We start from the raw sequence: 16257 nt of genomic DNA, 5'->3' as shown, positions 1-16257 counted from the left end.
GAGCAATACATGCAGGCACCTCTCCCTCTGCATAGATTATCCAATGGAAAATACAGTTCAGGCAGGTTGGTTTTTAATCAGAATAGCAGCAATATATGGCCAATGCACAGTGAAGCTTATTCACAGTTACTTGATTATCCGTATCATTTTCTTGCATGTTTTTCTCTCGGCTTTAAGTGAAGCTTGAACAAGACAAAAATAATCAATAGCAATAAAAGATACAAAGAAACATGCACAGAGTGTGTGACCAAACGATTGCAAGTGGCTGAGTCAGCACGGCATGACAAGTTACAACTGGATATTGGCAATTCAATCCATGAGCTGCAGCAGTGTCATGTCTGCAGTGAGGGGAGGGTGTGCCATGGCACAGCTGCTGGTAGCTCTGCTTGGCTGTGGCTCAGGTGAGGGATGGACACTCATTAGAACACGGTACTTTAACTGCTTTCAATCATCTGTCATGATCCTAAGTATATGTTTGGGGGTTTTGTGCCATATAGAGCTGTATTTAATTTATGCCCAGTAATATCTTGTTGATATATACATTATCAGCATAATAATTGTCCTTATTAATCATTTGCACTGCCATAACAACTGGCAGTTCCAACCCCCTGACAACAGTCACTGGACAAGCCCTATTAGGGCCTCTGTTCTAAGGCATTTACTGATTAAAATGACAAAGACTCAGGCAAGCTGATATTTGCATATTAACCTTAGTCCTACTGAATTCAGAGAGATCATTCAAAGCATGTGAGGTTAAGTGTATGTTTTAATCTTTACATGGTTAAGTGTCCAAATATTCACTTGCTACATAATGTACAGGTCTTAACTGCAAAGCTCAGACAAGAGAGGAGACATCTTTGTCCAGATGAAGTTACAGCTTCCCTCAGCTCATCTCTGAAAGCTGAGATAACAAAGGTTAGTAAAAGTCAGAACTTCTGCAGGGTAAGTTATAAACCTGCCTTTCACTAACACGCACACACACAAGTTTTTCATCTAAGATATGGTTATGTGGTTAAGAAACATAATTAGAACAACTATATGTTAAGAAACATAATTAGAACAACTATATGTTAAGAAACATAATTAAATCGGGGATTTAATCTTTTATGCTTGTTGATCAGAAAAGTGCATTGTCAGATCATATGGAAGTGGACACAAGCTGTACCAGCATTTTGCTTGTCCTCCTGTCTTCGATACTGTGCATATTTCCATACCTCACAAGCATTTACATTTCCCTATTATGCAACTATAACTCAAACTGCCTGTTTATAACTGCCATGCACAAGCAAAGCAGGTTTGAAAAATGCATTTTCTAGTCAATTTTATTTAAGAGAGGAAAGCAATTTTCTGAAATGTTGACAGTTACTCTGTTTATACAGCGGCTCTTGCTCATTTAAATTTTCAAATGTATTTTATCCTTTTAGAGGTGAAGTGAGTTGTCAATGGAATGCATTTGCTCCTGCCCCCCCTTCTCTCGAGGGTTACAAAAGCTTAAAAAAAATACAGCAAAGATATAGCAATAACCTTTAATAAAACAATAACCTTTGAATTATATATGAAAAGAAAATGCCAACTGATTGTGTTTGAGACTGAAGGCCCCTGATTGATTAAATACTTAATACTGCACAGAAAACAGAACTAGAAGAGTTGTACAGACCCATATATATGTGTTGTATATACACACATTGTGTACATCAAATCTGTAAGAAGAGCTATTAAGGAAAACAAAATAGTTTTGTCTTCTATGCCCTTCAAGTCCATGGCCTTTTTCTTGTAGCCAGCCATGGGGACAATAAATTCCAACTGCAGAAAGGGTTCAGTGTCTTGTAATCAAACCTTTAGTTTTTAAAAATACTTAACTGACCTAATTAAAAAAAATAAACTAATTCTGAAAGAGTTTAATTTTAAGGTCAAGCTTACCTGCTGATAAAAACAGTTGAAAACCACACTTGGCCTTAGCTACTGCACTATATTTGATCCACAGAGGATTTCTAATGCCACCTGCCAGCTAAAACTAATATTCTATTAGGAATATATAATCCACCAAAGTATTTGCTCTGAAAACAATATACACTTCTCAATTTGGTGAATACAAGGCCTTTTTTAAAGCTTATGGAAAGGATTTCTCCTTGCCTACAGAAAAAGAAAAGCAAAGGAGTCGAGACTTTTTCCTAGTTTCTAATTTTAGGCCTAGTCAGCCTCTCTTTCCTGCTTCCTTCAGAGGAGGTTCTCAGATTTACTCCTGCATTTCAGTTAAAATTGGGGATAGGCTTTGCACCTCTCAAAGTCAGCCCTGGATCGCTCATTTTAGAAAATATGGCCAATCCCAGAATTGTGAGAGAGGAAAGGAAACTTGCACCCACCCTCTGGGGCTGTGGTAACGCTTCCCTCCCGTGTGGCACTGCCTGGCTGTGCCCTCTGCACCAAAGGCACTCAGCACTGGGGCAGAGGGTGATGCCTCTGCTGTGCCCATTCCCTGTTCCTGATGCCTCTGCTGTGCCCATTCCCTGTTCCTGATGCCTCTGCTGTGCCCATTCCCTGTTCCTGAGCCACTCCCACCAGCCTGCAAGGCAAACCCCAGCTCTGTGTTACCAGCTGGATCATTCCTAAGAAATGCCTCTCCAGTCTACCAAACCCACCCCAAACCAGAGTTATGCTTTTTATCTTCTTTGTCTTTCTTCCTGCTCTTCAATCCCAACTTCACATTAAGGTGACAGCCCTTCTCCCTGCTGATTCAATAAAAACTGATCCCCCATTCCCACCCTTGAACGTTACACCTTTACAGCTGGGGAGGGTGGAACTTTCCCCCTCCTCTTTGCTTTCTTTTTGAAAAAACCCAGCCCTTACTTCTCCTGCCTTTATTCCTAATCCTCTGATTATTGGTGCTCTTTTCTGGATTCTCCCCACTTATTACATCTTTCTGAAGAGTGGTATAATGAATATAATATTCCAAGTTAAGACCTTTCCAGCACCAAGCAGAGCTGAGCTTTGTATATAATGATCCTTGGAACGCTTCCCAGGACAAGAAGTTCCATTAACTCCATTGTTGACAAGCAGTGAACACTGCAGTCTGAAGCCATAGCAGGGCCAAACCTTCCTCAATATCAGTTCTTAAAGAGGTTTTTGTTTCAGACTCTTCTCTTTATATCAATAAAACAGAATTTAAATTATCAACAAACCAGAAATTAAATACTAAATAATACGATGATTAAAACCAATACTAAAATGACTGCATTCATGAAAAGAGTTTTTCCCTCCTTATTCTGCTGTTAAGGAATATAACCAATAGAGGAAAAAAAAATCTAATCCCACAAATGCCCAGTGGTGATGGCTTTTGGACTCTTTTCCTTCTCTTGTTTAATACAGAGAAGTAGATGGGTGCACAAACATCGATGCAGTATCTACAAAGAGAGCTGAGATGTGATGAGAGATGTATTTTCTGCTTCTTGCCTTTTGTTTACAAACACCATGAAGTGAGAAGCGGAGGAGGCAGCTGGGTTATTTCAGGCTGATTAAATTGCTGACTACACCAACACCAAAACTGGTACACCAGGCACTCTGTAACTGCCAAGGGGAAGGGAAAGCTGGGCTGTCTGCAGGCAGCACCCAAACCTGGGGTGTAATAACAAATCAGACACCTGCCTGAATTCAGAAAGCAGTTTCTAGAAGACAGATCTGCAGTAACCTGATGTCTCTGTAAGAGGCTACTCTTCAGGTACCTCCTGGGGTTTTATACTGCAGTGTTCACATTCTGATTTACAAATATCTGGTTAGAATGGGGAAAATGTACTGAAAGCAGTGGAGACAAACTTAGTTTTCTTCTTGATCTGTTCAAAGACAGTTTACAGAATTCAAATTTTATTTATTTCCTGTACTATGCTATCATTTCCTGAGTTTCAGTTTTTACTTGGAACTCTACTTTATATTACTATTTTGCAACGGAGTAGTGAATACTAGTGTTTAATACTATCAATGGCTAATCATTCTCACCCAAGCATTTTGTAGTGGAATAACGCCACTATCACCTCAAACTATCACCTGAATGACCAAGAATTATAATTTCCAAAATGGTTTGAGTTAGAGGAAGTTATGGGACCAAAGTCTGGACTTACATTTGAAAAGATTTAGGGAACAAGTTGTGACATTTGATGGCCTTCCTAACAAGTGCTTTCCACTGCTTGTGATGCGTTGCTGAAGAGTGCACACAGAGCTGCTTTTCTGTTTGTGATGGTTAAATGCTGTGTCAAAGCTGTGAATAAATGTACAGCCCAGTTTCCTTTGCATTTTTAAAGCTTTTGTCTGTTCCAGTTGTCTACTTGAAAAATATGGAAATCCTGTTGCCTTTTACATACATAATATGTTTTGAGCACTTATTTTTTGGCAGAGGAAAAAAAGGTGAAAATATATAACACCCCCAGAAAGTAGGATCAATCAGTCCTTTACCCTTTGCTTTAATGAGCTACATCCAGCTGAGCTATGGAGATATGGAATGTGATAACAGCTGAAAGGAAGCTGTTGATAAGGGCTTGGCCAGCCTCATTTCTAGAGCTGATAAAGAGCTGGTTGTTCAAAAGATGAAGCAATGCTGGTAAAAAGCCCTTCCTTATGATGCAAGAAAACCATGAGAAAAAAGAAGAGGTACAAGTAGGAAGGAATGGGAAGTATCCATCTTCCTTTTCACTGGAATGCAGTCATCATGCAGCTTTAATGCATCCACAGGAACTAAACTTCTGTCATGTTTACAGGGACAGGACAGGTTTCTTTACATCCTGCCATTTCAATTTTCCCCCCTGCTCCCAGCCCAAGAAGCAGGATTTGGGTGTTGCAGAGCTTCTACAAACTGTTCTGCATTAGCTTTTATTTTTCCTTTATGAGTCCCGTAGCCTACTGTGCCATCAGCTGACTTTCACTTCCCCAGCAGGGAATCTCATTTCCACTCTGTCCTATGCATTTTACAGGGCATCAGTGAACTTAAAGCACGATGAATATTGTGGGAAATGAATTTACAAGTGCTGAAAATGAGAAACACAGAAGATCACAAAGACTGCACCATCTGTGCTACTTTGTTGTATTGCACAGAGGGACAACTGCAAATGAAATTCTGTGTAGAATGAAAGCTTGCTAATCCCAAATTGATAGCTTGTTCTTGGCACAACCTTGTTTTCCAAGGAGGCCAGTTTGATATCTGATTGACCTCATTTTCTTGATCTGGCCTTGGAATAGAGCTTTGACTTCTTAACAATGTGCCAAAATACAGAATTCTGTTCTGCCGTGACTGAACTGGGAATGGGCTGGAAGTTAAATGTACATTTTATTTTGATCTGAGGCACAAAGTTCTGGGATGACCTTAAATAACACTTCCGTCAAGAAGCTCCACTAGGAAACTAAATTACCAAAAAAACACCTTAGCACACTGTGACAAACTGAACATAACTAGAAAATAATTGTCAGCTGCAACCAGGAAACTGTCAGCCAGGCTCAGCCCAGTACTATTCACTTCTGCATTGCTCTATTTTACAGCTGGGACAGGAGCCTTACAAGAAATCCTCAGGTTTTACTGCTAGAAAAACTTCTGCCTGCCCTGCAGCAATCAAAGCAATAAATTTTAACTGCTCCTTTTGAGCTGTTTGCACCCTTGCAATTCCTGTTATCCCAGTGAACAGCACTGCACCATGTGCCTGTGGCCAGAGCGAGCCCAGCAGGGTTTATGGCTGTGCTGTTCCGTGTGGACTCGGAATCACGTGTCAGTCTGGGATGTTGGACAGTGTTTGCCTTCAAAGTTTCATATTGAAAGTGGAAGTAGTTTATGTCACTGACATAATAACCTCGTCTATTACTCATTCTGAGTCATATATTTATTTATTTTTTTAATAAAAAAGCTCCCTGTGACATCACTGCGTTATTTGGTCCCTGTGGGGACACTGAGAACTGAACTCACCCAGTCCCTGTGTGCAAAGAGCTGCTGCTCTCTGCTTTCACTTCAGTGTAACCTTTTCACCACATATTTGGAATTACTGGTAAGACTGTGGTTTCAGGGGAATGTTTATCCATATTGTCCCAGATCTACCAACTACTTAGGAGGTGGTACTGCACTTAGTGAAAAAAAAAACCACCTCAGGGTCTGGAACTTTTTGGAAACCTTCCTTGTAAGGAAGCTTTTATTTTCCATTTGAAAAAGTAGTTTTCTGATCACAACTTATGTACTGGTTTTATTTATAATGTTTCAGTCCAAATAATTTCCACATGGCCTCCTGCAACTTTTTTGCACAGGGTGTTTACGAGAAGATTACGTGAGAGTGAAGCAAAAAGCATAATGCAATGTTGTGAAACAACACACCCCTATAAACATTTCCTCTAATACCCACCCCAACAGAACAAGTTGTGCTCATTCTCCACCAAATTTATCAGAGCATCTTTAGCTGGTGAAACCACCAGAACACAAAAGTTCATCTGTACAAAAGTTTCATTCTTCTAAATTTAATTCAGCAGTAGTCAAATGGTTAAAGCTGAATTTTTAACAGTGCTTTTGTAGTTCTATATTTGGAGTTAGAATATTATTTTTTTTTAAATTTATGCATTAAGACCATTAACACCATCTAGGGGTCAATCTCTTGTTTTCTATGAAGAGAATAATAATTATAAAATCTCATTATCACATTTTTTCTCAGATCTAATACTAAAATCACAGAACTTAAGAACTGTCTGAACTGTTAGCCAGTGTTGCTTGGGTAGTTCTGCAAAACTCAAAAGAGCTACATAAATTCACACTGCCTGAAGATGTGGCTCCATGTACACTTTCAAAATGCATTTCTAAGACTCGATCCAAAACAACAGGAAGACCATATTTTGGATTCAATAGGCACATTGGTAATTTTCATCTCTCTTTTTTTCCATCCTGTTTTGGGGACGAGGGATTTCAAATGGCAGGAAGACACAGCTGATTTATTGAAGGTAGATTATTATGTAATTTGGCTCACACAAAAAACACCCACGGTAGTAAAAACTGGCGTATTTGTTAAAGCTAAATTCTCCAAATCTCTGTGTAATGTCATAGCAATCTGCTGTTATGAGCTTTTGGACAAATCTGAGCCTGGACTGATGGCTTGTAAGTAAAAGATCAACCTGGGGCAAACATCTTCCCCTATCACATTAAGTGCCTGGGAAGGTATTTTTCAAGAGTAACTTTTCCTCTCCTTGTAACAGCACAACAGCTCCTGGTGACCTTGAGCTCAAGGATATTCTGTGGACATTTCACTCACATCTACTCCTGTGCAATAAATATTGTTAGTCTGAGAACTATTTTTAAGACACCTGAATTATGAAAAGGAAAATTTAGCACCTATTTGACCATGTTACATTGCTGTTCTTTCTTCTCACTGGCTTTCTACAGGGGAAGTGTATTTAGGAGGACAGCAGATAACAAAACAACAACAGGTCTTGCCAGTCAGGGAATGCTTTAAAGGCACAAGTGTGATGTGCAAAGAGGTGTCACGTTAGTGACAGCTCAAACCTGCCTTTAGAGAAAAATACCATGTTGGGCCCTAGAAGCAACCATTTGCTATTAAAACAAAACAATCCAAGCCAGTAATAAGTAATGCCAGGGTGCTGATTCTGCAACCAGAGCTGATGGCCAGAGACACGTTCATGGCCTGGTTCTTTCTTGGCCACTTTGTACCAAGTGGCATCATCCATGTTTCATTTCACATCTTCTGAGGTCCTTAATAATTAACAAAATATAAATGGTTATGCCCAGAAATCTGCCTTAAAAAAGATGCCTTTTCAAGTTTCAGAAAAACATATCAGTTGCACCAATTTGACCTTTTATTTTTTCGTATCTTACTTGCAAACAATTGTGCAGGAGTGGTACCAACATTTTGTTCCTGTAAAGCACCACCCTTGTGAGAATGTCAGGGTGATCTGGAAGGAATAACTCATCAGGCCTCACACATCCGTGTCGGGTAATAAATGTTTTATCTCAGTTTCAACAAGGAGGAGTCAGAAGTTTGGTGATTTACTCAAGGTCATGCAGGAAGCCTGACAGAGCTATGAGTCTCAGCTGTCCTTCTCACTATCTTCCTACCAGATAAGCATTGAGAAATGCAGAGATACAGTGCTCAGGAAGAACTACCTATATAAAAGTCCATAAAGCAACAACATCTAGTGAGACAGCTGCCAACTAAGCATTAATATATTAGCAGTAAATCTAGTAAATTTTATTTCTTTAATGTGTTAGCTGAAGAATTTATAAGGCAACACTGATGGCTGTAGACAGAGCTTTTGAAAGGCTGGTAAGGAACACTGGTGAAAATGTAAGACCCTCTATGGGAACATAAGAGATATATTAGCCTAGAATTTACACTTAGAATTACACGGCTCTGAAAATGGAAAATTTTCAGTTTTTTAGGAAATCCTTCCTAACTAAGAGTGATGATTTAAGTTCATCCCCATGCAGATGAATCAAAAGGATTTTTTCACTGTGAGTTTGACCCATGTTAAAATAATACAGCTTTTCTTTCGAAATGTCATCAAACAATGGTAAAGACTGAGATGTGTTCATTTTGTTCCAGTAATTTTGGAACTGCAGTAAAAACATGAAATTAAACAGCAGATACCAATGTCACACATGGCTCTTGACAGAATCATAGAATCAGCTGGGTTGGAAGGGACCTCCGAGATCATCAAGTCCAACCCTTGATCCACTACTGCTGCAGTTGCCAGCCCATGGCACTGATGCCACATCCAGTCTCATCTTAAAAACCTCCAGGGACAGAGAAACCACCACTTCCCTGGGCAGCCCATTCCAATGGCTGATCACCCTCTCTGGAAAGAAATTCTTTCTAATATCCAACCTAAACCTCTCCTGGCACAGCTTAAGACCGAGCCCTCTTGTCTTGCTGACAGTTGCCTGTGAAAAGAGATCAACCTCAAGAAGTAAGAGCCTGTATTTTGGGCAACCTACTTTTCACCCAGCGCTGCTGCCAGCAGCACCCACACGTATTCGCAGGCCCCGTCACTACTGGCTGTGGTGCAGAGCGTGGTGGTTGTCACATTTTGTCACTGATGCCCGGGGTTACCATTTTTCAGGCCCCTCTTACCTTGACTGCGTAATTGTTGAGGGGATCCTTGGCGTAGGAGGCCGGGTAGTAGACGGCGTCGCCGGCCTCGCAGCAGGGCTTGTCGCTGGTGAGCCGGAAGTCGGACCAGCTGTCCACCCCGAAGCGCAGCTGGTCCTTCTGCCCGGCCATGAACAGATCCTCGCATTTCAGTGCCAGCTTCTTCAGGGAGTCGGCGTGGAGGCCTCGGATCTTACCCACCACCTCCTCCCGGTTCTCGATCCCACGGTAAAGTGCTTGTCTCTGCGGCTTCTGCACCCCCCTGCCCTGCCTGGCCTGCGAGAGGTGCCTCCCTGTCAGGGACTCCATGCTGTTGGAGCACCGGTCCTTAATACTGATAGTGGTTAGGCTGGAAACACTGTTCGTCGCCGACGTGGTTGCCCTCAGTTTTTCCGTAGGCCTGTCCAAGGAATCTCCGGACTCGTTGTCCAGTACCTTGAGCTCCAGGCTGACAGAGGAGCAGGCACTGCTCGCTTCCCAGTTAGTGTCGATGTCGTAGGTGGGGTTGGCCATGATGCACAGGTTGTTCTCCAGAGCCTGCTTCTGGAGATCTCTGGGAGTCGGCTCGGTGTTAGCTCTCAGGATTGTTTTCTTTGGCAGTGGAGGTGGTGTTGGCTGCAAGTTGTTCACTGTCTCCTGATCTACCAGTCCTCCAAAGGCAATGGCATCATCCAGAGCTCCCTTCGGTTGCCTCGGCTGTTTTGGAGGTATCATGGTTGCTCTGGACTGTCCTGTGGAATAATAGTAACAGAAGATTAAAGTACTTTGCATCTGCTGCTCATATTTGTGCTCTGCAAAGAAGTTCAAGGCAAAACATAAAGCTGACTAGGACCCTCCCAATATTTAAAAACCCCTAAATACATACATGAAAAGATGAACTAATTACTAAGCAAAATGACCAAATCAGCATCCCATACATGTCATTACATCCAGTCAGACCCTGGCATATATATTAACATCAGTGTCAGTGCCAGCAATGCTGCCACTTTACCTCCCACCTGATTAATGACAAGAAGTGCAAGGAAAAACCAAACATCAATTTGGCACTTTGGCCAAAGTCCAGTTTCAGCAATTACACCCAGCCACCCATAATTTCTTCTGCACTCAACTATAATATTATTCCTGACTTCCTATTCAGATGTGCCAAAACTATGGGTAGACAGCAGTCCATAAATTCCCATAAATTGGGAAATGTGCCAGAGAGGCTGAAAATCTTATTTCAGACTGGAAATCAGAAACCTTCAGACACAAATAATGTAGTTTAGATACTTCTGTGGTCACACTGGGAAGTCAGGATTGCCCCAGCAGATTCACCAGCTGGAAACAAGGAAATTAAGCCTATTTTCACTCAAGCTGAGAAGTGTGTTCCCATCAAGAATAGAGTCGTATTTTGCCAGAAATATTTTTTACCCTACAATTTAAAACTCACACCCCTTTCCCCAACTGTAACTTCTCTAATACATTTCCCTTCCTCTCTTGCCATGGTACCTTTGTTGGCAATATTGTGTTCATAGATAATCTGACCCGGCTTCAGTCAAGAAATTCCAAACAGCAGGTTACATACACACAAGCACAGCATTTCCACTGACAGACTGCTTTCAGACACTTGTGTGAACACAGGGAAGATAAACTTCCTGTCATGTGCTTTGAATGGCTTTTATAGAGGGCAATTATCTTTTGTAAGTGCCAGAGTCCTTGGAAATGAAGAACAAATAAATGACAATAATGTAATGGAGAACAAAAACTAATAAACAGACAATACAAATGACCAACTTGCTGCTCTGGGACAATTAAACAGTTGTTACTCATATCAAAATGAGATCTTTCCACTCTTAATAATCAACTGCTACTTTCAGAGAAATTATTTTATAAGCTTTCTACTACTCCTGGGAGGTTCACTATCACAGTAAGGTAGGAAGCCAATTTTTACAGTTGCAACACAGCAGACATGAAAACAATAATTGCAGTGGAGCATCTTTTCTAATAAGGGAACAGACACCTTGACTATTTGACTGTTTATTACGTGCTGAATTATAAAATTGTTTAGACTGGAAAAGACCTTAAAGATCACTGAGTTCAACTGTTAAACTAACACTGCCAAGCCCACCAATCCTTGTAAAGAGAGGGCTGAACTGGAATGCTGAACCAAACTGGGGGATCTCACATTCAGATGTGAATTACATCACTTCAGTCCATTATTAATAATAAATGACTTTGCAGTCTATTAAAAATAAAAGATAACCTTTTTTACTTTTTAAGATACGTTGTTATAGTTTTTCTGAATATGAAAGAATCCTAGATCCACTTGGCCAGGGATGCACAAAAACCTGAGTTAGAATGCTGAAATGAACTCCTGATTTCAAAAGATCAAAGAGGATTGTATTTTTATATGTATCCACAAACACAACAGCCTTGCATCCTGCATTTTTAACAATCATTCTCTTTTCAGTCATTTCAAGGAGACAACATCACAAATGGAAGTTCTATCTCTGTCTTTTGTTTAAGCTCCAGAAACCCTCAGAAGAGCCTTACGGATTTAATGATAAGCCTGGCTCTTCCAATGTTTAGAAAACCGAATTTGGAGCAGGAAATTCTATCAGCTTTGTACATACCCGATCTTCAGGGAAGATTGCAAATCATTTTCAAGGTTGCTTAAAGAAATTTAACACTCAGGGGCTCAGGGGACTCCACTGCTCCTTTGTGCTCGTGGTGCTGCAGCCAGAGTGCTCTGCAGGGGCAGCTCTGCCTCTCACTGCTGTGCTGCAGCCTCTGACCCTGGGGCCAGCTGGGCAGTGCAGGAACTCTGTCAGAAATCTCCCCTTTGCAGAGGTGCAGAGTGGTTGGATTCAGAGTCAAAAGTAGAATTGATGTCTGCATGGCAGACACGCATCCAGACACCACAGCCTTTTACTTAGTCCTCAGACAAGTTCATTCCTACTTCATATCCAATTTTCTTACTCATCCAAACACGTGCCCTCTTCCACAACTACTTACTCTTACCAAATCTGTGACCTATGTACTTCTCCCCAGCAGCACTGTGTTAAAGATCACTTGCCTGTTTTTCTATCCTTCCCCTCTTCCCCACTCTGCTGAGACAGCCTGACTGCTGGGGTGGGAGACAGGACACTACTGCAGGAGGATCTGCTAATCCAAGGACTGCATTGATGCCGGAGAGAACAACAAGAAAACAAATGAGAGCAAGATGTACATCTGAAGGAGCAGCAGCAGGAGCAGGAGCCCTCTCCAAGAAAGGTAAGATTTTTAACAGTGTTACTGTTCAATTCTCTTGTTTTCTTTCTGCTTTACTGGCCCTGCCCTCCAAAAGCCATTCATACAGAGGAGGGCCTTGAGACTGCAACCAGTGCTGCTGGTTTTCTGCAGAAGGGATTTTCTGCAGAAGTATGGAGGGGGTGGCAGGATCCAGAGAACTGCACGTACAAGTCGTTCTGCAGTCGCTGTTTCAAGTATTCTCAGCTGAGGAAAATGAGTTTGTCAAACATGCCACGTTACAGTGTTGTTTCTCCCCACAAGAACAAGTTTTCCATATTGAAATCTACCCATCTGTATTACACAGTTGAAAAGCTCCATGTCTGCGCTGTTGCTGTGCTGAGTTCTCAACACTGCACATTTGTTTCATACCCACTGGGCCAGTCTTTCCAGCTCAGCTTTCCTGAGGCAGGAAACTTCACGTCCCACATTTTTAGAAATTCATTGCCTAGCAAGAAAAAAGCTGTCTTAAATGTTGTCCCTGTCAAAGGCACAATAATATTCTTCTGCATAGAAGTACCAGTAATGCATTTATTTCTTTTTCTTGCCTATCCTTTCCTTCTCCCCTTGCATGCTTAAAACCATCGTTTCCTTACCTACTGCACAGGCTCACCAACACTGCAAGGTTCAGCCTGAGCCACACTCTTGGGAGGCAAGTGAAAAGGGACAATATTAGGCTACCAGTTACAGAGAGCTTTGAAGTGGATTCCAGTCTGCTCAATGACAGAAAAAAATTTAACTCTTTTCAGACAGCAGCTTTCTGGAGAGCTTTAAGTAATTCTACAGTTCAATAACATCTTCCATTACAGAATCTCACTACACTATTTAAATATTAATGCTTAAGTCTCTAGACACCATGCAGAGGTCTGAAACTCTAAAAGAGCTCTGAAAAAGGCATTTAAATGTTATTTTTCTGGGTAACTGATTTATCATCAGACTTTGCATTGCAGCCTGTTGATGTGAGCGGGTGAACCTATCAAATCTGACATCACTCCTTAATAAACTCTTACCCTGACTGATAAATATAACCAAACCATGAAAAAAACCCACAAGGGCATAAGGTGCCTTCCCACCACTGCAAAAGCTCCCAGCATAATTCACAGCCCCAAATCCAACAAATGCTGCACGTGTACACCACTATTCCATAATCTTGTTCAGTACAGAGATTTCCATGATATCCTGCATTACACTCAGTTGTTTACTCATTTATTGTTAATTTAATAGATAAAAATCTCACTGAAACGCTGAGATATGTAACAGAGAGGAAAGCTGACATTTGTTAAGTAACATTTGGGATCCACCTCCAGTTTCTCAGCAATAATTTGAGACTGGGCACAGCTCTCTGGTAATGGGCTGCAGATCCCAGGAGCTTCAGCTTGTCTGCTGGGTGACTTGGCAGGTCCTGCTGCCCACCCTCCATCACACCACACTGATGGTATTACCTGTGCTAATCATATATTACACAAAATGCACCAGACTGGTGTTATAATCACTGGCTGTCACTGAGCTGTCAGTTTTAGTCAGCAGTGATTTCAGCACCTTATTTACAGCCTGGCTAAAGCACACTGCCCTGGTCTAAGTTACTGACTGGGGCAGTGCTCCATGGCACATGCTGTGATTTGGGATTTTTTCCAATGTCAGCAATCACAAAACCTGGAAACTTCGCCTCCTTTTTGCCCATTTCTTTAAGTGTAAAGAGGAAAGTCGCTGATAATGAAATAACCTATTCTTTTTTCAATGACACAAATACTATCCTGAGTATATTGAGAATACCTTAATCTACTTACAGCGATGCAAATTCAATCAACTCAATTTCCCCAACAAATTCAGACAAAGACAGAACAATTTAAAGGTTTGTAAAGGAAAGGCTTTTAATTATCTAGTCTATTGTCTTCCTTATCATCAGCTACAGGGCTTACCTGAATTAACTTGTGTTACAATAAAGGCACCCATTATAAAAAGAAATATCCAGGCCCTATCTTACACATTTGAACATTTGTTTCTGCATCTCGATTCAACTGGCAGCCCCTGGAGTTTGTTAAATCAGTTGATACCAGAGGTATCCCTCATGACAGTTCTGCTCACCCCATGAGCATCCACACCACAATCAAGCCAGACTCTTGCTTTGATAAGCTGAACACACTGAGTTTCTTAAATTAGTCCTCATGAAGTGCCTGCCACAATACATGGCATTTGCAAAGCTGTTCTTTAGAGCCTGTACAGTTTCTTTAAATATTCTTCTCAAATTGTGGGCACCAGGGCTTGGCTGTGACCACAGCAGTTGCAGTGAAAAAATGAGACAGACAGAACTTCTCTCCTATTGAAGTTTTTTTCTATTTATACAGCCAGGAACAGTCTTTATCCTGTCATCATGGTGGGATCTCTTAAAAGCCCCAAGTCTTTTATATTGTACCTGATTCCCAGAGGAGAATCTTCTGCTTTGTAAGATTTGTCTCTTGGAAGGCCAAACCAAATATATTTGAGGGCAGTACCTGATATAAATTATTACCTGACTGCAGAGGACAATTTACCAAAGCTTGCAGTTATTTCTGTTCATGAACTTTCACGTGACATATGAGAACTGAAGATTAGACATTTATCAAAGTAGTAACATATTATCTGCTTTTAAATGAAAAACATAGAATATGGATCAGATTAGTATTTAAAATGAATATTGTGCATTATGCTGCAAATTGAGATGTTCACATGATGTATTTTACAAACTCCAAACTGCAGCTGGAGCAAGAGTCAAATGTGGTGTAACTTCTCATATTATCCTTTCTTCCAGTTTCACATACCACTATTTGTTAATTCTACAAAAGATAAGACTTTGCTGCCTGGGTGATGCAAGATGTGAAAACAAGTAGGAATTATTCTCTGTGCCCACCTAGGAGTCTCTCTGCTGCCATCAGAACTAGAAAGTGAGGTTGTTTGAATAAACCAGAAGACCTTTGAATAGCAGCCAGAGAACTCAGTGCCATTTAGGGAAGCATTGCTCCTAACAACAGGCAGCCAGGCTGAGCCAGACCCAGGCAAGCCTTAAAGCTGACTTAACTCTTTCATACCTAAAATTTCCTTTGGTGACAGCAAAGCTCAAAGTGACCCAAGGATGAGAAGATTTTGAATAAAATGCCAAGGGGTTCAGTTTTATGTGGTTTTGAGAGGGAACATTCAAACTCTGGAACAGCACTAACACAAGCCAGGGCTGATGGAAGGGATCACCAGTGTTTGGGTTGGAAGGGATCCCTTGAGATGGTCAGGCAGGGTCAGCTGGAGTGGGTTGTCCAGGATCATGTCCAGTCAGGTTTTGAGTATCTCCACAGATGGAGATTCCACAACTACTTTGGGTAAGCCCTTCCAGTGTTTAATGGTATTTTACTGCATGGGCTAAACGTGCTGTAAGCAGCTCTGAGGGAGCTACATCTACTGCCTGCATTCTGCCTGCATGGAGCTATCTCCTAAATACAGAAAATACAGATACAGCTATATATCTCACTAAATTGAAAATAGTTCATTAGACCTTTGAGTAATTCACCATAAAAATATAAATTTTAGTTTTCCTCCTCAGAGGAAGAGTTTCTTGGTAGATGTTACTATCACTCTTGGGCAGGGTATTTTTCCACTTTATGCTTTACAAACGATATCTAATGAATGTTTTAATAGCAGAATACACTGATAAGTTCACCGCTAATTCACATTCGAGCAAAAAAATGCAACACTATCACTGACTGTCTAAGGAATGTAGGCACCTGAGGGTTTAAAATTTAGCCCTTGATCCCTGAAACATGTATGGACCTGCCAAACCCCCCGTACTCATGAGCCATCTCAACACAGTCAGTTTACTCTTGGCCAAGCACTTAAGAAGTTGGTGTGTTTA

The 16257-nt window shown here is 41.1% G+C and overlaps 1 protein-coding gene across 1 annotated transcript in view; it reads right to left on the bottom strand.

Moving 5' to 3' along the window:
• Positions 1 to 16257, bottom strand: part of PEAK1 (pseudopodium enriched atypical kinase 1) — a 111939-nt gene that overhangs the window by 7534 nt on the left and 88148 nt on the right. The window contains exon 6 of the mRNA XM_027697990.1: positions 9096 to 9904. Within this exon, the coding sequence (XP_027553791.1) occupies positions 9096 to 9904 (809 nt within the window). The remainder of the gene's footprint in view (positions 1 to 9095; positions 9905 to 16257) is intronic.

Source organism: Neopelma chrysocephalum, unplaced genomic scaffold, assembly GCF_003984885.1.
Source record: "Neopelma chrysocephalum unplaced genomic scaffold, ASM398488v2 Primary Assembly neopelma1_124, whole genome shotgun sequence".
Taxonomy (NCBI): Eukaryota; Metazoa; Chordata; class Aves; order Passeriformes; family Pipridae; genus Neopelma; species Neopelma chrysocephalum.
This window is presented reverse-complemented; position numbering and strand designations above follow the sequence as displayed.